This window comes from Apodemus sylvaticus, chromosome 1 (genome assembly GCF_947179515.1).
Source record: "Apodemus sylvaticus chromosome 1, mApoSyl1.1, whole genome shotgun sequence".
In the NCBI taxonomy this organism is placed as follows: Eukaryota; Metazoa; Chordata; class Mammalia; order Rodentia; family Muridae; genus Apodemus; species Apodemus sylvaticus.
The window spans coordinates 170324861-170348398 of NC_067472.1; the positions used below are offsets into that span (position 1 = coordinate 170324861).

The 23538-nt window shown below is 58.1% G+C and overlaps 2 protein-coding genes and 3 long non-coding RNA genes across 17 annotated transcripts; 2 read left to right on the forward strand and 3 right to left on the reverse strand.

The window, feature by feature from the left end:
• The first annotated feature begins 142 nt into the window (after window positions 1-142).
• Window positions 143-15864, forward strand: Pold1 (DNA polymerase delta 1, catalytic subunit). Of its 2 annotated transcripts, XM_052164175.1 has the most exons (27): window positions 143-237; window positions 4973-5168; window positions 5591-5704; window positions 6253-6399; window positions 6482-6607; window positions 6681-6849; window positions 6932-7010; window positions 7092-7221; window positions 7459-7625; window positions 7836-7940; window positions 8959-9099; window positions 9284-9394; window positions 9471-9662; window positions 9787-9875; window positions 10035-10151; window positions 10424-10537; window positions 10781-10928; window positions 12569-12664; window positions 12791-12928; window positions 13431-13606; window positions 13879-14031; window positions 14101-14203; window positions 14597-14729; window positions 14816-14929; window positions 15206-15258; window positions 15330-15427; window positions 15721-15864. In XM_052164175.1, exons 2-27 carry the CDS (start codon window positions 4973-4975, stop codon window positions 15824-15826), a joined length of 3315 nt encoding a protein of 1104 aa, XP_052020135.1. In that variant the 5' UTR covers window positions 143-237; the 3' UTR covers window positions 15827-15864. The 2 variants fall into 2 exon arrangements, with proteins under 2 accessions (XP_052020135.1, XP_052020143.1); XM_052164183.1 differs by lacking the exon at window positions 15206-15258.
• LOC127669986 (uncharacterized) lies at window positions 3599-6759 on the reverse strand. The gene is made up of 3 exons (XR_007974454.1): window positions 6666-6759; window positions 4737-5089; window positions 3599-4610 (listed from the first exon to the last, which is right to left on the reverse strand). It is a non-coding gene; the product is annotated as an uncharacterized LOC127669986 (long non-coding RNA).
• Window positions 7200-8892, reverse strand: LOC127669977 (uncharacterized). Of its 2 annotated transcripts, XR_007974451.1 has the most exons (4): window positions 8795-8892; window positions 8021-8449; window positions 7422-7577; window positions 7200-7285 (listed from the first exon to the last, which is right to left on the reverse strand). It is a non-coding gene; the product is annotated as an uncharacterized LOC127669977 (long non-coding RNA). The 2 variants fall into 2 exon arrangements; XR_007974450.1 differs by lacking the exon at window positions 7200-7285 and having other exon boundaries at window positions 7499-7597.
• LOC127669962 (uncharacterized) lies at window positions 9257-16938 on the reverse strand. 7 transcript variants are annotated; one of them, XR_007974444.1, is made up of 7 exons: window positions 16658-16938; window positions 12738-13066; window positions 12365-12645; window positions 11099-12265; window positions 9771-9959; window positions 9452-9560; window positions 9257-9343 (listed from the first exon to the last, which is right to left on the reverse strand). It is a non-coding gene; the product is annotated as an uncharacterized LOC127669962 (long non-coding RNA). The 7 variants fall into 7 exon arrangements; XR_007974442.1 differs by lacking the exon at window positions 16658-16938 and adding an exon at window positions 13155-13483; XR_007974446.1 differs by lacking the exon at window positions 16658-16938 and having other exon boundaries at window positions 11099-11779; window positions 12134-12265; window positions 12738-12836.
• On the forward strand, window positions 16554-22986 carry Spib (Spi-B transcription factor). Of its 5 annotated transcripts, none has more exons than XM_052164215.1 (6): window positions 16554-16614; window positions 17387-17414; window positions 18830-18902; window positions 19146-19375; window positions 20145-20295; window positions 20888-22986. In XM_052164215.1, the coding sequence occupies exons 1-6, from the start codon at window positions 16592-16594 to the stop codon at window positions 21184-21186; spliced, it is 804 nt and encodes a 267-aa protein (XP_052020175.1). In that variant the 5' UTR covers window positions 16554-16591; the 3' UTR covers window positions 21187-22986. The 5 variants fall into 5 exon arrangements, with proteins under 5 accessions (XP_052020175.1, XP_052020184.1, XP_052020158.1 ...); XM_052164224.1 differs by having other exon boundaries at window positions 20145-20291; window positions 20888-21155; XM_052164198.1 differs by having other exon boundaries at window positions 16572-16614; window positions 18776-18902.
• The last annotated feature ends 552 nt before the right edge of the window (window positions 22987-23538 follow it).

Genomic DNA, 23538 nt, shown 5'->3' on the forward strand with positions numbered 1-23538 from the left:
GGTCAAGCCCGCTCGCTGAGCCAGGATGCTGGGGGTGTGTCCTCGTGCCGTTAACGTCATGGGGCGGGGCCACTTGCGAGAGGCGTGGTCGTGGATCCTCCCAGAGTGGGATGTGGTTTGCCCGCCCTAGCCGGCCAGGGGCGGGACCCAGCGAGCGCGCCGCGGCTCTGGGCCTGCGCGCAGAGGGTTCAGGGGTCACGGCGGCGTACCTTGTGGCGGGAAAAGCTGTTTGACGCGGTAAGTAAGGAAGAAGAGTGTGGGGCGCTCGGTCGCGCCGCTGACGCCTCGAGCGGAGGGCTCGCGGAGTATCTGCAGCTGGGAGCAGGATAGAGCAGGGCTGGCAATGCACAGGACAGACCCCTGGGGCTGAGGACCGGGGTGCGCTCGACTGTCCGGGCGTGGGCTCTACGGCGTGCACGCTAGCCGGGCGGGAGTGCGGGAGGTGCGGGAGGTGCAGAACGCTTGTGCCTGTTCGCTGTTCGAGAGGCAAGGCGACAGTATCAGAAGGTCCAGTAAGCAGCAGGAATGAGCCGGAAATAGTGGCGCACTTTTATTCCCCGCAGAGGCAAGCGGATCTCCGAGTTTGAGGCTAGTTTAGTCTAGAGTCAGTTCCAGGATAACCAGGGATACACAGAGAAATCCTGCCTCAAAAGTCCAAATTTCTTTAAAAAAGTAGGAATGGGAGAAAAAGCAATGCTTCAGCCTTTCCTTCTCAGTGCGCGCGCGTGCGCCATGGCGCACACGTGGAGACCTGAGGACAACTTTGTGGCGTTGTCTTTCTCTTTCCAACTTGCGGGTTCCCTGTGATCTAACTCAGACTGTTCAGCTTGGCCAGCAAGCTCAATTATCCATTCCGCTGACACGCCGGGCCCCATGTAATGCTTTATAAAATAAATGTAACAAGCAAACTGATACTAGATGGGGCAGTCTGCTTACCCAGCCCGGTGTTTGGTGGGGGAGGTGATACGAATCCCACAGTCCCAGAGCAGCTGTCACTGCAGGGTCCTAGGGGAGGAGCCAGGTATGAAGCTGGCTGTGTGTGAGGTACCCTGGGGAAAATGAATGGTTACTGGGTTAGTGTAACACTGCCACCACAGTGGGAGTGGAAGTCAAGACACCTGTCTCGCAGGATGCTGCAGCTTCAGAGAGCATCCCTCTAGTGAGTGGGGTTTGCACCAGGGTCCGACTGTCCTGAGAGGAAGGGGAAAGGGAAAGTTGTGCCTTCACAATAGTTATCTTGGGAACATCCCTGTCCAGGATAAGGGGGGACTGAGGTAACAAGCAGTTCGTGGGAGTGGCAGATGCTTGAGGGGCCACCCCTCCAGGAGAGGTACAGGAGTACTTGAATCTGGCTGCCCCAGGAGAGGTGACATGAAACAGTTGTTCAGCCTTTGGAGGCAGGAGGATGGCAAGTTCTAAGTCTGCTAGGGCAACTTAGTAAGATCTAGTCTCAAAATGAATAAAAAGAGAGCCAGGGATGTAGTTAGTGGTGCAGCCTAGAGTCCCTCAGTGAGGGGCTGGGGTGTGACTCAGTGTTGAGCCCTGCTGAGTTTAATCCCCAGACCGCTACTGGCTCTTGAGGCTCAGGCTTTATAGCTCAGATCTGGCTTTGAATTTGCCCTGAGGTATACAGCTTGGATTGTGGGTGCTGCCAGACCCAGTGTGGAGTGGTTTATATCCGGGAGGTATGTTGGGAGGGACTGACTGGCAAAGCCATTGGTTACAGCACGCTTTAACTCTCCGGTCTGTGGGAACCAGCTCCCCCGCTCCCCCCAGGAAGTGTGTCTGTGCTTCCTGACCTGGTAAGGCTTGAAGGATGCATGTTTTCTGTGCAGTGCAAAGCCATGTCCCCCTTTTTTGGAGTCAGTGGTCCTCGGTGGTGTCCACCGGTTTTACTTGTGCCGCATGTGCACGCACCTGTCTTCGGTTGAACTGTTTGGAAGTTGTGGCTGTCGTGACACTTCACCACCAGCACCCTACCCAGAGTCCCCTAAGAGCAGCGTCCAGTCCACTTGCATCAGCAGTCGTGACAGGCTGTTCCTGGCACGCAGCTGGCCCTTAGCCACACCTGCCTCCCTCTCCTTGGCTGTCTCAGTGGCTTCTTCTATACTTAGGGAACTGATGTGGCACCCGCAGCCCCTCCTCCAAACCCAGAGCCGTACTTCCCTGCTTTTTAAAATCTGATCTTGCAGTGCAGCATGGGGCTAAGCTTGAAGTCACAATCAGCTTCTCAGGTGACTAGCCGTAGGATAATCCTTTCTTTAGATGTCTTTGTCTTTTGAAAATATAAAACAAAAGTAGAAACAGGCCATTCCACACCTTGATTTACCCTACCAGAGACAAAGCCTCTTTGAAACCTTTCATAATACTGTGTGGCTTCCTCATTTCTTTATACAGCTGCATAGTACTCCATTGAACGCTACTAAGGGACTCTTGCAACTGTCCCCCTGAGGAGGGCATTTAGGTGGTTTCCAGTCCTTTGGGATTTTAAACAATGGTACCGGAAATAACCTTGTAAAAGCAGGTTCTTCACATGCCCTGACCTGGTGGGGTCAACCCTCACATGTGGAATTGCCTGCAGCTTTTGACACCTGTGTTTTTTTGACTGAGGTGTGATTTATATTTAGTCAACTGCAGAAGTGTAAGGGAGGCAAAGACCTTCCAGAACATTCCTTGGTACACCCTTGGATTCTGTCAGTCTCCTCACTCTCTAGAAGCTAGCAGTCTTGTGGCAGGTACTCAGGACCCGTTTTGTCCAAGAACTTTTAAAGATTGATTTATGTATGCTTTGAGTGTTTGCCTGTGTGTGCATACGGTGTGCACACAGTGCCTGAAGCAGCCCTTGTGGTCAGATCCTCTGGAATTGGAGTTACTGTTGAGCCGCTGCTGGGAACCTAGCCCAGGAGCTCCGTGAGAGCAGCCAGTGCTCTGAGCCGGAGAGCCAGCCCCCAAGAAGTTTCTTTTAAAATGTATTTTCTTTTTAGTTGTTTGTGTGTGCACAGTTTGCCCCGAGGCCAGAAGAGGGCAGCAAAGCCCTGGAGCTGGCCTTACAGACAGTCTGTTGGTGGTGCCTGGAAGAGGAGTTTTGTTTTCTCTTTTGAAGACCAAGCCTTACTTTTTGTTTGTTTGTTTGTTTGTTTGTTTTTGTATTTATGAGTCAGGGTTTCTCTGTGTAGCCCTGGCTGTCCTGGAACTCACTCTGTAGACCAGGCTGGCCTCGAACTCAAAAATCTGCCTGCCTCTGCCTCCCAAGTGCTGGGATTAAAGGTGTGTGCCACCACTGTCCCGCAAGCCTTACTTTTAATTACTTAAAAAAGTTTATAAGCTGGGCTGTGGTGGCGCACACCTTTAATCCCAGGGCTTAGGAGGCAGAGGCAGGCAGGTCTCTGAGTTCCAAGACAGCCAGGGCTACACAAAGAAACCCTGTCTCAACCAACAACAACAAGAAAAAGTTTTATATTCTTTTTTCTGACTACATGTGTCTTTGACACATTGTCAGTGACTGTCCCTCCATTAAGGAAAGCACGCTGACCCTGTCACAGTCACAGCACACATGGGACCCTTGCAGGCTCTGCTGATGTGCGTTTTGTTTTACTCAGTCGCATAAGAACTTCAGGTCTTAACACACATGCAGTGACATCGGCCTGGGTGCATACCATGTGCCAGTTTTGGTGGTTGCCCAATTTCCTTGGAGTACGGGTACACAGGCCATCACTAGAGATTCAGTACAACCTCATTTTATTACGTGCTGTACTGTAGGAAGGCCAATATGGTGTAATAAGTGCTGGATCGATCGTGTTGAGTCCCTCTAAGCACACACACACACACACACACACACAGGGTTTCTCTGTGTAGCCCTGGCTGTCCCGGAACTCGCTCTGTAGATCAGGCTGGCCGGCCTCAAGGCGCCTCAAGATGTGCCCCAGCACAACTCAGCACAGGTCCCGCTTTTAAGTTCTAGTGAGTTTAGTCAGGGCTGCTTACAGGAACATGGGTGGCTGCCCTGCTAACAGCCATTTTCATGACGTTCTAATGTACTACAAGCCAAAGCTATGCTTAGTCAATGTGTGCCGAGGGGACAGCAGGGAAATGCGGTCTTTGTTTTTGGCGATTGAACCATCATACTTCTCTAAGAGCAGAGACTGCAGCAACGATGTTGACTGGGTACGTAAGGTGGTGGCGTCACAGTGGGGGAGAGGGCTGCTTGTGTGTCCACAGCTCAGGCAGCCGCCGCCAGAAACACCGAGTTTGTTACCCGAGTGATCCTCAGTTGGCTTTGGGGTGTTAGCTGTTGACACAGCTCTCGCAGCCCTGGCTTCACTTGGGGTTGTAGTCCGCCGTGTGAGAGCTTGGTAGGCAGATGTGCTCCTACGTGTATTAGTGTCCAGGTCTACTTGCTTTCTGGTAAGAGTGGTCCCCAGCTGGGGACACCGGGGAGATGGGTAGCCATGCAAGTAGCTCCATGGTTGGACACGTGATGGATTCCTCATCTGTGGATGTGTGTGGATGCAGAGGTGGGGTCTGCATATCCTGCCTCAGGCACTCTCCAACTTGAGTTTTGTAAACCGTTTTCTCTCTCACCTTGGCGACTACTTGTTGCTTCCTCAGACCTGAGAGAAACAGCTGGGTCAGATTGCCTCAGAGCTTCAGTTTGTGTCACTGGGCTCAGCTGGGTCTGAGGGGTTGGGGAGGCAGGGGACAAGCCACCCTTCAAAGGCAGGTTCCCAGAGACCTACTTCCTCTGGCGTCCCCCATCACCTAGTCAGCTGTGCGTTTATAGGTCCAGGCATTGGGGAGATGACTGAGTGGACGGCTAAAGTGTCGGCGGTGCAGGCATGAGTTCAACCCGCAGCCCCAGCACTGGGGAGGCAGAAACAGGCAGAGCCCTGGGCTGCTCGGCCAACTCCGGGTCAGAGGGAGAGAACGGGAATGAGTTCCACTTGGACTTTATCAAGCACCACCTTGCCCACAGATGGATTGTAAGCGGCGACAAGGACCAGGCTCTGGGGTGCCCCCAAAACGGGCTCGCGGGGGCCTCTGGGATGAAGACGAGCCTTCGCCTTCGCAGTTTGAGGAGAACCTGGCCCTGCTGGAGGAGATAGAGGCTGAAAACCGGCTGCAGGAGGCGGAGGAGGAGCTGCAGCTGCCCCCAGGGGGCGCTGTGGGTGGTAGGCCCTACCCTGCCCCGCCCCATCCCACCCGCAGATAGAGAGACTGAGAGGTGGCTTCCACCTCTGAAGGGTTTCCTTTGACCCTGTGTCAGTGGGGGTCCCGTCTGGCCGGCAGCTTGTTTTCCAGGGGCGGTCTTGGTTTTGCCAGTTGGTTTCCAACTCCTAGACTTGAGTAATTTTCCTAGCTCAGTCTCTCCAGTGTCTAGGCTGCACTTCTGGTTGGTCAGGTTGAGCCCTTGACCCCTGGCTTTCTTACCACCTAACTCAGATCACACACCACACCCCCAAGCCGACCCCCCCACACACACACACATACCACACCCCCAAGCTGACCCCCCCCACACACACACACCGCGAGTGAAGGGTAGTTGCTTCCGTGGGAGACCTCGCATTGCATGGAGCCTCTCATTTCAATCCAGGGCAGTTTTCCACTGCAGACATTGACCCAAGGTGGGTGCGGCCCACCTTACGTCCCCTGGACCCCAGCACAGAGCCTCTCATCTTCCAGCAGCTGGAGATTGACCACTATGTGGGTGAGTCTGCGGGTGTGTGTGTGGGGGGGGGGGGCAGGGGCTGCGCCGACCCCAGTAGTGCCCACAGCCACCACTGCTTTGGCTGAGCCAAGCCCGGTGGGAGGGCGTTCACCTCATTCATCCCCAGTGTCGGAGCCGGGCTCAGAGGACTGTGAACTGGGCTAAGCACTTGATACCAAGCCTGCTTCCAATCCTAGCCACCACCGCACCCGCACGGTCAAAGGAGAGAACCAGCTCCCAAGGGCGTCTCTCGGCCCCCACGCTCATCAGCAAATAAATGTTATTAGAATGTCCCACTGTGGGGGTTGAGATACACACAGCTCCACGGGAGAGCTCCTGCCTGGAATCCCTCAGTGCGGCTGGGGTGTGGCTCTTAAACAGCCACTGATTTATCCCCAGCACCCCAAGGGAAAAACTGGATTTCGCCCTAATGCCAGCTCTGCCCCTGTGGGTGGAGAAGGGCATCAGGAAGGACTGTGAAGGACGAGGTCCCGAGGCCTCGTGGAAGCCTCAGGTCCTGAGGGCTCTTCTCTGACCCACCCTCCTAGGCTCAGCACCGCCCCTGCCAGAAGGGCCCCCACCATCCCGTAACTCGGTGCCCATCCTGAGGGCCTTTGGGGTCACCGATGAGGGCTTCTCCGTGTGCTGCCACATCCACGGCTTTGCCCCCTACTTCTACACCCCTGCACCTCCGGGTGAGTGTCCCAACCTGTGGGGCGTGTCCCTGGACTCCACAGCCTCTTTTGCCCTTCTGACCCAGCCTCCCTCCCACACCAGGTTTTGGGGCAGAGCACCTGAGTGAGCTGCAGCGGGAGCTGAACGCAGCCATCGGCCGGGACCAGCGTGGTGGGAAGGAGCTCTCCGGGCCGGCCGTGCTCGCTATAGAGCTGTGCTCCCGGGAGAGTGAGTGTGGTCCGAGGTGGGACGGGGGAGGGGGGAGCCCTGGTAGGGGCGTGCCAACCTCCTTTCTCTGCAGGCATGTTTGGGTACCACGGTCACGGCCCTTCTCCGTTTCTCCGTATCACCCTGGCGCTGCCCCGCCTTGTGGCACCAGCCCGCCGCCTCTTGGAGCAGGGTGTCCGGGTGCCGGGCCTGGGCACCCCGAGCTTCGCACCCTATGAAGCCAACGTGGACTTTGAGATCCGGTGCTGTCCTGTGTCCCCTTTGCCCTTCCCCTGCCCCAGCCCCCTCAGGCGGCCTTTGGCAGCTGACGCGCCGCTCTTCCAGGTTCATGGTGGATGCTGACATTGTGGGATGCAACTGGTTGGAGCTGCCCGCTGGAAAGTACGTTCGAAGGGCAGAGAAGGTAAGAGGCCCCTGGCGCAGGGGGAGGGGCGGGGAGCCGACTCCGTGCCACGCTGCTCCACCACCGCGTGCCTTTTCCCAGGCTACACTGTGTCAGCTGGAGGTGGATGTGCTGTGGTCGGATGTGATCAGTCACCAGCCAGAAGGGCAGTGGCAGCGCATCGCACCCCTGCGCGTGCTTAGCTTTGACATCGAGTGTGCCGGCCGGAAAGGTCTGTCCCGAGAGCCCGGGCTCCTCCTCTCTCTCTCTCTGGACATTGGTGATGTGCCAGGCCCCTGTGGAGGGGTGAGTGGGTGGAAGGAATGCTCCCCACAGGGAGAGCCTGGGTACAAAGAAAGGCACCAGGCCCGGGGCTGGCCCACCCTTATGGCTGGAACGGAGCTGGAACTGCAAGGCGGTGGGGACAGGGACCTGCAGGAATGAGGTCCCGGTGTCCTCCTCTCTGCAGGCATCTTCCCCGAGCCTGAGCGTGACCCCGTGATCCAGATCTGCTCCCTGGGGCTGCGCTGGGGCGAGCCAGAGCCGTTCTTGCGCCTGGCGCTCACGCTGCGGCCCTGTGCCCCTATCCTGGGTGCCAAAGTGCAGAGCTATGAACAGGAAGAAGACCTGCTCCAGGTGGGCCCTCCCTCCCTCATGCGTCACGCGCCCGTGTCCCCAGCCATGCCAGTGACCCTTCTCTATAGTGCCCCTGGGGCTGTGAATTTTGGGCTAGATATTTTCCTGAGTTCCATGGTGTATTTGTAAGTGTGAAGGCTATCTTGAATATTCTGGAAATGAAGGTATCTGAGGCAGTGGGTGCCTGGTTGACCTCTGCCCCCTCCGCAGGCCTGGGCCAATTTCATCCTGGCCATGGACCCCGACGTGATCACTGGCTACAACATTCAGAACTTCGACCTCCCGTACCTCATCTCTCGGGCACAAACCTTAAAGGTGAGGGAAGCTGGACGCCCTCCCTCCGGGCGTCCCTGTCCTGGGCCGCTGGCTGCTCCAGAGTCCCAGGGGTACCTTACCTCACTCTAGCTGGAGCCAGAAGTGTGTCGCTGCTGACAGGAGGCACCTTGAGAAGCCAGCCCTCCACACCATCAGTGTCGCTGCCATTGGAGCTAGACCTTCTTTAGAGTTTACTGTTGAGGGGTGAGGGGAAGTCGGGCATGGAAGAAGGAAAGGGGTGCACGGCAAAGCTGGGTACTGCGGAAAGGCGGCGTGTGAGCCCCCTCACACTAGCCGCTGCGCTAGTGTCCCCAGCCATGCCAGTGACCCTGAGTGTGCCAGTGACTGCACACTCGCCTGGCGGGGACAGGCTGCAGGGGTGAACCTCTGGTGCTCCGTGAGCCTGCGGGCAGGCAGGCCCTCCTGAGCCTGCTTCTACTTGGATGCTTCCTGGCCCGCATCTGCCTGCCTCAGTGAAGTCTCCCGTGGTCCTTCTTCAAGGACAAGCTCTGTTACAAGAGGGGAATCAGCATTATTTGGGGGTTCATTCCAGCCTGAATAGGATATACTATATCATTTTTCTGCTTTCTGCATCTGTAGCCCATTTGCTGAGGAGTATGCCTAGCCGACTTTACTGCCCAGCTGCAGGGAGACACTAGTCCTCGTGTCCTGGGTGCCTGACCGTCTGCCCCTCTTCCCTAAGACTCCCTCTCTCTTCCTGTCTGTACCCCAGCGCCACCCCGTTGGCTCTCCTCACCCCCCTCCAGGCAAAGTCCGTGTCTCTATCTAGTTCATCAGACCCCAGTCTCAGTCTCCCCAGGGCTATAGCGCTCAACTCTGTCCCTGATCTCTACCTCATCAGCGGTATAGAAGCGGTCTGTGCCCGCAGCTAGCCTCCTCCGGACCCAGGAGTGTCATGGCTGCTCTCCGGCCCTGCTCCGAGGTCCCGAGGCTAGGTGCAGAGTCGAGCCTGACTGGTCTGCACCACAGCAAGGCTCTCCCCGATGTTCCTCTCCAGGTGGACCGCTTCCCTTTCCTGGGCCGTGTGACTGGTCTCCGCTCCAACATCCGTGACTCCTCCTTCCAGTCAAGGCAGGTCGGCCGGCGGGACAGTAAGGTGGTCAGCATGGTTGGTCGCGTTCAGATGGATATGCTGCAGGTATGTAGGAAACCCACCTACTCTCCCCCTCCCCCAACAGTCCGCCCTAAGCCCAAAGCTCCACCCACCTCATGCTCCACCCCGACCCACCCACCTAAGTACCACAAACCCTGTAGACCCCGCCCCATACCTCTGAGGCCCCGCCCCACACCTCTGAGGCCCCGCCCCACCCCGCTCCGCCCAGGTGCTGCTGCGGGAATACAAGCTCCGCTCCTACACGCTCAATGCTGTGAGCTTCCACTTCCTGGGTGAGCAGAAGGAGGACGTTCAGCACAGCATCATCACCGACCTGCAGGTGCTGCCACCCCGCCAAGCCCCTCCCCACCTCACCCCGGTTGTGCCCCCGACTAACCCCACGTGCCCGTCCCCAGAATGGGAATGAACAGACGCGCCGCCGCCTGGCCGTGTACTGCCTGAAGGATGCCTTTCTGCCACTTCGACTTCTCGAGCGCCTTATGGTGCTGGTGAACAACGTGGAGATGGCGCGCGTCACGGGCGTACCCCTTGGGTACCTGCTCACCCGCGGCCAGCAGGTCAAGGTCGTGTCTCAGCTGCTGCGCCAGGTGAGTGGCTGAGCCTGATTGGCTACACACGTATACACGCATGTACATGCCCTCCCTGGTCCCTGGATACTCGTGGGTGCACACCCAACCTGGTCCCTGGATACTCACGCCACCCTTTCTCCAGGCCATGCGCCAGGGCCTGCTGATGCCTGTGGTGAAGACCGAGGGAGGTGAGGACTACACGGGAGCCACGGTCATTGAGCCCCTCAAAGGGTAAGGACCCTGCAGGCCGCAGTGGGGCACTTGTCATCCCAGCGCTCAGGAGGTGTTCAAGGCCAGCCGGGATTACTCGAGACCCTGTATGTAAGAATGTTAAAAAGTCAGGGCCCAAGGGTAGGGCTGGGTGGGGCTGACTCCCCACATTCTCCTCAGGTACTACGATGTCCCCATTGCCACCCTGGACTTCTCCTCTCTGTACCCCTCCATCATGATGGCCCATAATCTCTGCTACACCACGCTGCTACGGCCTGGGGCTGCCCAGAAGTTGGGGTATGCTGCCTTTCTTTGTCCAGGATGCCCCCCAAACCACCTTGAGCCCTAGTTTCAGGGCTTGATAGATCAGGCCCAGGGGAAGGGAGACGTGAGAGGCAGGGATTGCACCGGCTGTGGATGGCAGCTAGTGGAGAGGCTGGCTGGGAGGCTGAAGCAGGTCCTGGGGGGTGGAGGGGGCTGTGGAAAGAGGTAGGCCTGGGGGAACTGGGGAGGCTGGTGCTGGAGAGCTAGGTAGTTCACGAGCCCTGCCTCTGTGTCTCCTTCCCCAGCCTTAAGCCAGACGAGTTCATCAAGACGCCCACTGGGGACGAGTTTGTGAAATCATCTGTGCGGAAGGGCCTCCTGCCCCAGATCCTGGAGAATCTGCTGAGTGCCCGGAAGAGGTGGGCTGTGGGCTTCGCCCTGGCTTAGCGCTCAGCTCCCTGTGCTGACATAGCCCTGGTACCCTGCAGCCGGCTCTGCATTACACGAGGCGCTTTTTCAGGCGCCATCCTCGTGTCTAGCGGGCCTGCGCCCTGAGCCGGGCACAGCACATCCAGCTCTGCCCTGCCCCCCAGTGTCCAGGCCTGGGTGCCCCCAGAGAGCCCCGGTCCCCCCCAAATAGCCTTCATCCTGCCCCCACCTAGGGCCAAGGCTGAGCTGGCTAAGGAGACGGACCCCCTGCGGCGACAGGTCTTGGACGGACGGCAGCTGGCACTGAAAGTGAGCGCCAACTCTGTGTATGGCTTCACTGGCGCCCAGGTGGGCAAGCTGCCATGTTTGGAGATCTCCCAGGTGAGCCCTTGGGACCCTGATGGGCAGCTGGGTTACTGTCCGCCTGCATTGTGGGGTCGGTTGGGTCAGGGGGTGCGCCAGTATGGCAGGAACCCCAGATGTCAGGCCATGCTCTGTACCCCATATATATAGTCTGCAGCGGCGAGACGCTGTCCCTGGTACTTGCTCACAGTGTAGTAGGACGGGGACGTTGGTCAGGTAATGTTTGTGGTACTATAGCTTGCAAGGCTCTGCCGGTGGCCCAGGTGAGGGGTGTGCTCAGGATGCTGGGTCTGGACGCCCCTCCCCCAGCAGCTGCCCCTCTGTTCACCTCTTCCACGTCCTGTGGAGGGCTGGGGGGAGGGCATGGCCAGGCTGGATTTGGTGGTCACTTGATGTTGGCCTCTGTCTCAAGCACCGGGTCCTCTGTCCCAAGTGTGAGGACCCTAGTGAGGACCTTGGTCAGTACCAGCTGGAACAGGAATGAGAAAGAACTGCCCCCACCTCCCTCACCATCTTGGCATCTCTGGGTTCAGACAGAAACAGACTGGCAGTGAGAGAACGTGAGGCCTGAGGTGCAGCGTGAGTGGCCTGGGGCTGGTCCTATTGTGAGGTAACCTGAGGTGCTGTTCCCCAGTCTGGTCACAGACCTGGTACTTGGCCATCTCAGCAGTGAGGAGTCACATGTCAGGAGCATTTAGCTAGGCAATGCCCAGAGCAAGGCGGCAGGATTTTCACAGGATGGGTTACAGGGTACAGAGGCCGAGTACCTGACAGGAGCTGCTGTTGACCCCAGCTCCCAGAATCCCAGAGTCCCCGTAACCTCACCTTTCGAGCAGAGATCTCTGGTGTGACTCAAGGGCTCAGGGAAGCTGATTGCCTGGAAGGATGCCCAGGCACTCACAGGGTGTGTCCCAGGAGCTGGGCCCCCAGCCAGACCCGCCTCTGCCGCAGTCACCTCCTGCCTGCCTGCCCGCCTGCCCTCCTCACTCCTAGCGTCCCATAGAGATGGGGTGGGTGTTGGGACCCTGTCTCTTCCTCTCGGGCCTGTCTGGCAGGATAACAGGCTACTGAGTCATTCCAGAATAAAACTTAAAAAGAGGAGCAGAGCAGGTGCACAAAAGACAGGTCAGGTGTGGGTCCCCAGATGTCCCGTGACCTGATGACACTCAGGCAGGCAGAGGGCGTTCTGCTTGTCACACCTCCGTACCCAGCCTCATCCCCACCTGTAATATGGCACAGACAGCAGGGCGTGATGATGTCAGCCTAGACTTCCATCCGTTTGTAAGGCTGTGAGGCCGGGATGAGAGGCCTGTCTAGGCCTCAGGGAGTTCAAAGCTGGGTAGCCTACACCCTATCTTGAAAAAAGAAGACTGAGATAGCTCAGTGGTACAACCCCTGCTTACAGTCCCCCAGTGAGGGGACAGGTATGGCCCAGTGGTAAAGTCTCTACTTACTCTGCATGAGACACTGGCTGCATTCCCGGGAGGGAGTGGCTCTTTGTCCTCTGAGAATGTGCACACTTGGGGGCAGCAGTCCCGTTTGATGGGCTGACTGCGTGCGGTCCTTGATGCTGGCAAGTGGCAGGGGTGTGCCCTCCCCGAGCTGGACCTGTCGTGTCCGGCCTCTGTTCTCAGCCTCCCTGGTTTTACCCCTCACAGAGTGTCACTGGGTTCGGGCGGCAGATGATTGAGAAAACCAAGCAGCTTGTGGAGTCCAAGTACACCCTGGAAAATGGCTACGATGCCAACGCCAAGGTCAGGGCCTGCCCGCCGCCCAGGGTCCCTGTGGTCACCCCTGCCCGCCGCCCAGGGTCCCTGGGCTCCCTACCATGGCAGCTCCTGGGTTGAGAAGAGGCGTTCCTCACGCATGTTCCCTGGCAGGTGGTCTACGGTGACACTGACTCCGTGATGTGCCGCTTTGGTGTCTCCTCTGTGGCTGAGGCAATGTCTCTGGGGCGGGAGGCCGCAGACTGGGTCTCCAGCCACTTCCCGTCACCCATCCGGCTGGAGTTTGAGAAGGTGCGGGTACCCCCTGTCCTCAGCTCAGTGGAGACATCGGGGGTCTTACCCATTGGTGATGGCCTCTTATGACAGTGCAGTAGTGTGCGGGTCCCCGGGCTGGGAGTCTCGCAGCATTCTGGGTTGTAGCTGAGGCCTCTGTGTGCAAACCAGTGGTACATTTTGGATCTGCACGTGTGTGGCCCCAGTCCTCACCAGATGCTCACACACACCCGTGGCTTCTCACCCAGGGCCATCTCAGCTCAGGACTCGCTTGTTGCTGTTTCCTCCCATGGCTCTAAGACTTTACAGTGTTACCTGTCTGGGCTTTATAATTTAGGGTCAGCTCTAGGCCTGTGGCATTGTGCCGAGTGGGTTTCTGGGGTGCTGGAGGGCGTTGGGCCTTCTGAGGATTCGTATCACCAGGGTCCAGGGCCCTTCCTTGCCTGTTGTGTTTCTGATGGGTCTCGGGATTTGGGGCAAAGGAAAGTGCGCAGGGTCACCACCCGTGGGTCCTTTCCAGGTCTACTTCCCATACCTGCTCATCAGCAAGAAGCGCTATGCCGGCCTCCTCTTCTCCTCCAGCCCTGATGCCCACGACAGGATGGACTGCAAGGGCCTGGAGGCTGTGCGCAGGGACAACTGTCCCCTGGTGGCCAACCTCGTTACATCCTCTCTGCGCCGAATCCTCGTGGATCGGTGTGTGTGTGTGTGTGGTGTCTGAGTCTCCCACGGAGACCAAGAAGTCAGCCTCCCTCAGACCCAGGGACCTCACACCGGTGTACCCTACCTTGGGAACACAGGTGGCTTGGGGGTGGGGTGGTGGTGAGTCAGGCTGGCAGCTGTGATTGGTCTTTCCCGCCTCTGCACTTAACCCCAACCCCACTATCAGCCCACAGTGCTTGATGCCTAGATCCTAGCTGGTAAAAAGCCCCGTCCTCAGTAGTGCCTGGTGACATCCTCTGTCTCAGGGACCCCGACGGTGCTGTAGCCCACGCAAAGGATGTCATCTCGGACCTGCTGTGCAACCGCATAGACATCTCCCAGCTGGTCATCACCAAAGAGCTGACCCGCGCAGCCGCAGACTACGCCGGCAAGCAGGCCCACGTGGAGCTGGCGGAGAGGTGCGGAGCCGCCTGCAGCTGGGTCCACACAGCCTGCCCCAAAACCTCACCCAACTCCCCTATCCGCAGGATGAGGAAACGCGACCCCGGCAGTGCGCCTAGCCTGGGCGACCGAGTCCCCTACGTGATCATCAGTGCCGCCAAGGGTGTGGCCGCCTACATGAAGTCGGAGGTCAGGCCCACCTGGGCTGTGCCCCTCCCAGAATCTCACTTCTGCTTTCCCCGGGCGGTCTTGCCCCTGGGCCAGCCTTTGTGTAGTGCCTCCCTGTGCAGAGGTGACTGCTGTGCCCTCTCCACCCCTCCCCACCCCGGGTGCCAGCTCTGTTTGTTTTTGTCATCTCTCAGCCACCCCACTTCTCAGCCCTGATGCTTCTGACCCCTGCACCCCTTCCACGGCCCTTCTCCCCTGGGGAAACTGACTCTTGGTGATCTGAGGGCCCCCACCCAGACCAGAGTCCAGCTCCAGGCCCATCCCTTGATCACAGCCTGCAGGTGTTTCTCTGCAGCCCCCTAGCCCCCGGCCCATGCCCCTCTGCAGCCATGGGTGACCCCGGCCTGCCCACAGGACCCCCTGTTTGTGCTAGAGCACAGCCTGCCCATCGATACTCAGTACTACCTGGAGCAGCAGCTGGCCAAGCCACTCTTGCGCATCTTTGAACCCATTCTGGGTGAGAGCCGTGCAGAGTCTGTGCTGCTGCGTAAGTGGACCCCCCCCCCCCACGAGGGCGTGTGGGCGGGGAAGGGGCAGAGGCAGGGACAAGGCCACTCAGCTCCCCTCCTGTAGGCGGTGACCACACACGCTGCAAAACCGTGCTCACCAGCAAGGTGGGCGGCCTCCTGGCCTTCACCAAGCGCCGCAACTGTTGCATTGGCTGCCGCTCCGTGATCGACCATCAAGGTGAGACCCGAGTTACGGCCCTTATGCCCACTGGTGGGGCCCTGCCACAGGACTCCGTTCTGCCTGCACTCCGGCGGAGGGTCCTTGCCTGCCCCGGGGTTCCCCAGGGGAGTTTTCCCCACACACTTGGGCCCTTGTTCTCTTGCCTCTGGGGACTTTCAGAAGGCGGGATGGGCAGCGGGTGGAGAAGGACAGAGATGCAGGGATGGAGACTAGGACCTGGCTTGGTCCCAGCACCTCTGTGCTGACACCCACCCCACCCACCCCACCCCCCAGGAGCCGTGTGTAAGTTCTGTCAGCCGCGAGAGTCTGAGCTCTATCAGAAGGAGGTGAGTGAGGCAGGGTGGGAGCTGGAGCGTGCCTGATCCACACCACCCTGCTCAAGCCACCGTGTCCCCAGGTGTCACACTTGAATGCCCTGGAGGAACGATTCTCGCGCCTCTGGACGCAGTGCCAGCGCTGCCAGGGCAGCTTGCACGAGGATGTCATCTGTACCAGGTGTCCTTCCCCCCCTCCTGCTTCCAGACTCCTGACCTGGCTGTGGGATCTCACTGCAGAATGGGCAGGGTCTGCCTGGCCTCCCCCGGGGTGGGGCCGGGCTTTCCCCAGGGAGCAGGCAGGCGGGGCGGGTTCCCACGCCAGGTGACAGCTGATATACGGCTGGCTACCTCTCAGGGCCCTGCTGTTATCGGTTTCCCTGTGCCCACTGAGCAAACAGCCCCCATCCCCTGGGTGGGCAGCAGGAAGGGGTCAAAGTCCAGGGAACAGCCCCTGACCACCATCCTCCGCAGCCGCGACTGTCCTATCTTCTACATGCGCAAGAAGGTGCGCAAGGACCTGGAGGACCAGGAACGGCTGCTGCAGCGCTTTGGACCTCCCGGCCCTGAGGCCTGGTGACCTGACAGGGCACCGAATAAAGTTCAGACTTTTTGCTATTGGCTGTGTTGTGGTCTTTGGAAACAGGTTGGGTTTCATGGTACAGGATAACCCCGTGGAGCCCCGGTGCCTCTGTCTGTGTCCACACGGCCTGGCATCTCTGTTTTCCCTTTGAAACACAGAATATGGGTGGGACCCTCCTACTCTGTTTTGCCCCTCCCCAGGGGACTGGTGGTCACCCAGCTGGCATCAGGTGCGGTCCTGTTTTCCTCCAGGCCTGGGGCACCCCCTAGCACATGGGCTTCCACTGTAGGGCAGCCTGGGACCCTCCCCGCCACGGCTGCAGCATAGCCACCGAAGTGCTTCCATCATAGGGTCCTGGTGGTCTGTCTGCCTGGGCTTCCCCTCAGCTCTTGGGAGATTCCCTGTCAGTCCTCACACTGTCCCTGGGCCTCACTGCCCCCTGCCATCCTGCCCTGGTCACCATTGGCCCCTCTGACATCCTATCCCAAGGCCGGCAAGGCCTTTCTCCCCTTCCTGAGCAATTCTCTCCATTTCTCGGTGTCAGCCTTCCATCCCCAATGGTGGGGATCCCCAAATCCAGATGGCTCCTAGGCCCACCCTCCCTGCCACGTGATCAAAGGCTTGTGCAATCCAGACCCCTCCCAGAGGGGATTTTTGAGGAGGGCCCCCATGGCCCGCCCTTGGGGGGTTGGGAGGGCGGGGTTTGGGCCAGATATATATAGGGGTGTTGGCCAGAGCCAGCCCAGCCTGCTCTGAAACACGATGCTTGCTCTGGACGCTGCTCAGTAAGTGGCAATCCCCAAACCCGCTCTAGGGACCCCACCCCACCCCACTCTGCATCTTCAGCTTCTGTGGCGCCCAGAGGCAGGTGATGAGGAGGTGATTCTTCCTCAGAAGACAGTTCTCCATCAGCTGTCTTCCTAGACAGGGTTCCAGAGATGGCACGTTCTGGGGACACTCCATCCTGCCTGGGTCCTCACAGGTGTGCCACCTGTCCGCGACACCGGATGGCATGGCTTATTTTCTGGCCCTCTGCGCCTGGGGTTTTGTCTGTCTCTAGTTTCTTCTGTCCGGCCGTTTCCTTTGGCGCCTGGTCCTGCCCCTGCTGCCCATCGTGGGGCACTGGAATGTGTTGCTTAGTTCGTCCCCTCACTGTGTTCCTTGCTAGCCCTGCTCCTCAGTTCACTGCTGTTCCCAGACTCAGCCAGACTTAACTGAGACACTCAACCCCAGCTCTCTGGCTACCCTGTCCCCAGCTGTCTGGGGACTTTCTCCCCTACTTTCCCTGCCTCCCCCCAGTGTCTGTGCATGCAAATCCCAGGGAGAGTGGGGGACATTTGCCTGGCACCCGCCCCCTACTTCCTGTCCTGATAGGGGTGTCGGGGTGGGGGGGGGGACTGGGAGGAAGCCTGGGCTCACACAAGGACAGCCCACAGACTGCAGAGCTGTGGTGGGTGGTCACAGCTGCCACCACCTCGCCTCTGGGACCCACAACCACTTTGAGACTCAGGTGGCGGAGGGCGGCCGTGACATGACCCTGTGTCTCTCTCCTGCCAGGCTGGACGGCCCACACTTAAGCTGTTTGGTGAGTTGGATGCCCCCCGGGTATGTAGTGGCCCGGCATGGCCCATGGGAACTAACCTTCCTAAGATCTTCTACTTCCCTCTGTCTCCCCTGACCCCCCACCCTGTCCCCACCACACCTCTTAGCTGTTTTTCTCAAACTCGGGGCTACTTCCGTGACCTGTGTACCCGTCTATGCCGTGTTCTTTCCAAACAGCCCCTTCTTTGGGGTCACGGATCTTATATCTTTTAACTGTTGTATTTTGGACTCTATTTTTCCAACCATTTTTGAACTCATAACCCAACAAAGAGACATTTCCTATGGCGGTGGAAAAGCCCTTTTGCCTTGAGTTTTGTTGGCCTTTGTTGGTTTGCTTTTGTTTTAATTGAGGCAGGATTTCTTCTGTCTGGCTTTCAGACTCCTTAGCTGGCCCTCAGAGTCCCCGGGGATTTGTAGGTTATTTAAAATTGATGTCTTGGGTGTGCATCAGCAAGTGCCTTCATGGTATGTATATACCTCTGTAGCCATTACCAGACCCGGAGCTAGACAATTTCCATTGTTCTGGGACCCCTTCCCAGGCAGTCTCGCCCGATATTTTATACTGGTTCACTTGAACTTTTTTTTCTCTTTTCTTTTCTTTTTTTTTTTTTTTTTTTTTGATTTGGTTTTTTCGAGACAGGGTTTCTCTGTGTAGCCCTGGCTGTCCTGGAACTCACTCTGTAGACCAGGCTGGCCTCAAACTCAGAAATCCGCCTGCCTCTGCCTCCCAGAGTGCTGGGATTACAGGCGTGCGCCACCGCCCGGCTTCACTTGAACTTTTAAAGTGGCTTATACAGAGGTCTTTTGGGTACCTGACCTCTTTCCTTCCATGGTGTTTTAGGTACCTGTTCTTTCCCTTTGCTGCATGGTCCACCGCCCACCAGGCGGCCGTTGCTTGTTTCTCCCTCTTGCTGAGATGCTTGTGCTCAGGGGTCTGAGCAGAGCGGATGCTCTGTGCATACACAGGGGCTGCAGGAGTCGATGCGTAGCTCTCATCTGCTTCAGGTCTAGTCTCCACTGCCTCTACAGTGGCTGTGGCTGAAGCAACATAGAGTTGATAGATGAGCTGGCGTCCTGGATCACAGAGGGTGGGGAATGCCTGTCACCCCATACTCAGAGGATGAGGCTAAACAATTGCTCCAAGTTCTGGGCCAGCCTGAGCTACAGAGTGAGTGTCTGGGTACCAGTTGCTTACTGGAAACTGCTAGGTTTCCTTGAAGGTCAGCGCCATGGTGATGTTGGCTTCTGGGCGTGTCTTCTTCATGGATTCCTCTCCGTGTCTCTATTTGTTTCTGTCCCCATCAGCCCTTCCCTTCTCTCACCTGTCTGTCAGTCTTCCCCAAGGTTGGGGAGGGTATGTCTCCAAGGCCCGAGATGACCCTGTCCTCACTCCGCCAGTACCCCGAAGGTGTCTTCTATGACTTGGACAGCTGCAAGCCCTTCAGTTACCCAGATTCAGACGGGGGCCTTGGTAAGTGACCCCCCCAGCCTCACACCACCTCGGGTCCAGTTCACAGAGGGTGACTGAGGCTCATGGGAGCCCTCCCCCAGCACGGCAGCCCCTCCCCAAGCCACCTCCCGCCCATCTGCTCCCCCATGCAAATTCTGGGGTCGGAGATTTGCACAGCTTACAAAGGCCCCTCTGTGTGGGGCCTTGAGGGTGCGGGTCTTCTGATCTCCTTCAGCTACTCACTCTGACCCTCCCTTCTCCCAGACTCCACATGGGGCTGGACAGAGGCCCCGCCCGGCCCTGCCATCGCTCCCTACGAAGCCTTCGACCCCGCTGCGGCTGCCTTTGCCCACTCACAGGCTGTACAGCTCTGTTATGGCCATGGTTCTACACCCCCCACCTATAGCCCCGTGGGGACCCTCGACCCAGCCCCCAGCTTGGAGGCCCCGGGGCCTGGCCTCCAGGGATACCCCTCAGAGGACTTCACAAGCCAGGTGAGGAGCAGGGGCTGCTTGAAGGGAGAGTCTCCACCTCACGTTTCTTGTATAACCCCTGAAATGAACTTCTGGATTGGGGACGGGAGGCATGAGAATACCCTTCCAAGGTAGCGCAAGTGTCCCTTGGGCTCCCTACTCTACAACAGTTCCTGTCCATGCCATCTACTGCTTGTATAGCTTCAACCTCTCTGTGTATTGGGACAAGAACTGAGGCCAGGGTCCACACTGTATAGGAAGATATAGATTCAAGTAATGAGAGCCACGGAGGTGGGGAGCACCGAGGGGGTGATGTGCAGGGGACCCTGGGCAGAGGTGGGGAGCACCGAGGGGGTGATGTGCAGGGGACCCTGGGCAGAGGTGGGGAGCACCGAGGGGGTGATGTGCAGGGGACCCTGGGCAGAGGTGGGGAGCACCGAGGGGGTTATGTGCAGGGGACCCTGGGCAGAGGTGGGGAGCACCGAGGGGGTGATGTGCAGGGGACCCTGGGCAGAGGTGGGGAGCACCGAGGGGGTGATGTGCAGGGGACCCTGGGCAGAGGTGGGGAGCACCGACGGAGTGATGTGCAGGGGACCCTGGGCAGTGGTGGGGAGCACCGAGGGGGTGATGTGCAGGGGACTCTGGGCAGAGGTGGGGAGCACCGACGGAGTGATGTGCAGGGGACCCTGGGCAGTGGTGGGGAGCACCGAGGGGGTGATGTGCAGGGGACTCTGGGCAGAGGTGGGGAGGACCGACGGAGTGATGTGCAGGGGACCCTGGTCTCCCACAGACCCTGGGCTCCTTGGCTTATGCTCCGTACCCCAGCCCTGTGCTATCGGAGGAAGAAGACATTCTGCTGGACAGCCCTGCCCTGGAGGTCTCGGACAGTGAGTCAGACGAGGCCCTCTTGGCTGGCTCCGAGGGGAGGGGACCCGAGGCAGGTATGTGGGGTGGAGATTTAGTGGGGATGCTGACTGGGAGTGGGGGAGAGGATGCTGGAACCCGAGCTCCCTAAACACTGATAGTTCCCAAGGAAGTCCCCAGATCTCTGCTGCTTGTTGCCTGTGTGACCTTGGTCAAAGACATTGGCCTTTCTGTGCCTTTGTTTCCATGGTGCACATAGACACAGTAACAGTCACAGGAAACCCAGTGCATACCCACAATCCCCCTCTCCTTAGACCTCTGTGCTTAGCCTTTCAATCAAATTATTCTCTGTTGGACCTCGGTTTCCCGTATGTAAAACCAGCCATCTTATTTATACTCCCGAACTCACCGGAGGGATTCTAGGCACAGGGCTCTGTCACTGAGCCAATCCTCACCTTCTTACTTTTAAAAGATAGGCTCACTAAGTTACCCAGGCTGGTCTTGAACTTGGTGACCTTTCCTCAGCCTCTGGAATAGTTGGAATAATAGGTCTCGAGCCAAGCAGGCCCAACTCAATTGTGAAAACTAAAGTGTGGCAAAAGGGCCGTAGATCTGGGGGTTCCTTTAACGGACTTCCCCCTCTTAACGCTGGTATCCAACACCCTGCAGGTGCACGCAAGAAACTGCGCCTCTACCAGTTCTTGCTGGGGTTGCTCCTACGCGGGGACATGCGCGAGTGCGTGTGGTGGGTGGAGCCAGGTGCCGGCGTCTTCCAGTTCTCCTCCAAGCACAAGGAGTTGTTGGCTCGCCGCTGGGGCCAGCAGAAGGGCAACCGCAAGCGCATGACGTATCAGAAGCTGGCCCGAGCGCTGCGCAACTATGCCAAGACAGGCGAAATCCGCAAGGTCAAACGCAAGCTCACCTACCAGTTTGACAGCGCGCTGCTGCCAACCGCCCGGCGTGCCTGAGCGCTCCGCCAGGACCCCTTTCTGGCCCCTAAGTCCCAGTGCCCATGGAGCCCCGTATGGGGGCGCCGCCAGCTCCTCGGCTCTCCCTAGGGCCTCCCCAGAGTTTCCTGTGCTATGTATGGGATTCCAGTCCAGGATGGGCGTGTTTCAGGGCTCACTGGCCATTCTGCACGGTTTCAGAATGGCAGGTTTCTCTGGGGGTGGGGTGGGGTGGGGACCTGGTGTTGTCTACGGTTCCAGAATCCGCAGATACTTCTTGCGAGCCCGGTGATCTCATATGGCATCTAACCAGCAGGTGGCGCTGTCTACAGCCCCCGCCCCAAACCCTTGTGTGTTGGCCGGATGGGTCCCCTGAGGTCCCCTGAGGCCTTTGTTAGCTCTGATTTCTAGTTATGTTTGGCGCTCTCTGAGAACCCTGTGCCACCTGTGTGTGACTTTTCTCTGTGTCCATTTATGGCTTTTGTTTGTTTGAGATAGGGTCTCATTATGAAGCTCAGGCTGGCCCCTAACCTGTAACAGTTGTCCTGCCTCAGTCTCCGGAGTGCTGGGATTACAAGGGTGCACCATCACACCAGGCTTTTTCCTTTATTATTATTATTTTTTTTTTTTTGAGAGAGAGAAGGTTTGACTCCGTAGCCCAGGCTGTCCTCAAGCTTGTGGTGATCCCTCTTGCCTCAGTCATCCCTTGGGACCCTCTGGGATCCATGTCTGAGATGAACCGTTGGGTAGGGTGCGGGTGGGGCTCAGTGGATCTTATAGTTGGGCCAGCCCTTCTGGGGATCCTTTGATCATGTGGGACGCGCTCTAGGCTCTCAGCAGCCCTGCATTCACACAGTGACTGTCCTGTTGGAGGTGTGACCTGTGCGTGGTGTTTGAAGGTCATACTGGGCAGTTTGGGATGTGTGGCAGAGGTACGGCTGTGGTGAGGCTTTTTTTTTTTTTTTTTTTTTTTTTGGTGCCTTTTATTCTTGAGGTTGGGTTTTCTGTAGCTCAGGCTGGCCTTGAACTCTCTTGACGATAACCTTGAGTCCCTTGCCTCAGCCAGAATGCTTAGATTTCACGCAGCGCCATGTGACTGTTTCCCTTTTCTTAAGTCAAGATCTGTTTGTGTAGCCCAGGCCGGCTTCACGCTCACAACACTCTTCCTGCCTCCGTGTCCGGAGGACTAGGACGACAAACGTGTCTTACCGCACTGTGCTTACCCACGCCATGGCTAGACAGACTTCTAGAGCTGGTCACCCCCCCACCCACAAGGCAGGCAAATGAAGTCCCTGTCGGTGCCTTCTTCAGAGGGAAGGCCGCTTTCGCAGTGATCTTTCAAACTAGAGAGCACTCCCACGATCCAGACATCTGAAAGTGGAGCTTTGGACAGCTGGGGACCTCTGGCCAGCCTCTGGCCAGGCGTCTGCGCGGGACCCTGCTCAGCGCCCGCCCGCCTCACACCGCACCGGTCACTTCTCACCCTGCCTTTCAAGTGCTGCAGGCCAGGCAGCCTCAAACTGTGCGCTTCTCTTGGGCGTCCGTGGCAGAATCAGAACCCAGAGCTTTGAAACCTGAGTAAGCTGGGCCACCCAGGCTTCCGTCCCTCTGAGAAAGAGACGATGAAGAGGCCCCTAAAACTCTGCAACCCTGACGGTGACGCCCCAGAACTCACCTCTGGGTGGCCCTGGGGTGGGGTGGGGGGAAGGATCATGGAGGGTCCAGATATCTATATAGTCGAGGCTAAACTGTACCAAATAAAATTATTTCTTCAAAACCCACTCTACCTGCATAATAAATAAAGCCCTACATCAAAATGAAGCCGTCTTGGGACCCTTTATCCGGAACTGGCCCCACCCCTCTACCTGAGCTCTCCAGAGACTGCGGTAGTTCTCGGGAGGGGGGAGATGGGGGAGGAAGGAGGGGCCGGGCTGGGTCTTGAATGGGGAATCGCTGTTTCCCACCGTTCCTTTCTGCTCACCCCTCCATCCCAGACGTCTGGCTTCTGTGTGTTCGGTTTTTTGAAGATAGGGTCTTCCTTACACTGTGGCTCAGGCTGGTCTTGAAGTCGCGCCAATGGCCCTGTCTCAGCTCAGGCTCCGGAATTGCGGGATACAGGGATGTGTCACTACAGTGGGTCGCTGTGCAACGTGCCTGCCCCCTTGGGAGCGAGGTGGAGGTTTTTGCACCGCAACCCATGGCACTACAGGGCTTACTGCCCCCAGAAGCAGGGACACTTCCGGCTCTTAGGGGATTTTTTGAAAGTAGAAAGGAGGGAGGGGCGCACAGAGTAAAAAGGGAGGGTAGCTTGTCTTCCGTCCCCTGGGCCCTCACGCAGCCCCTTCCTCTGACGCCCTTCGGGAGCGGCCACAC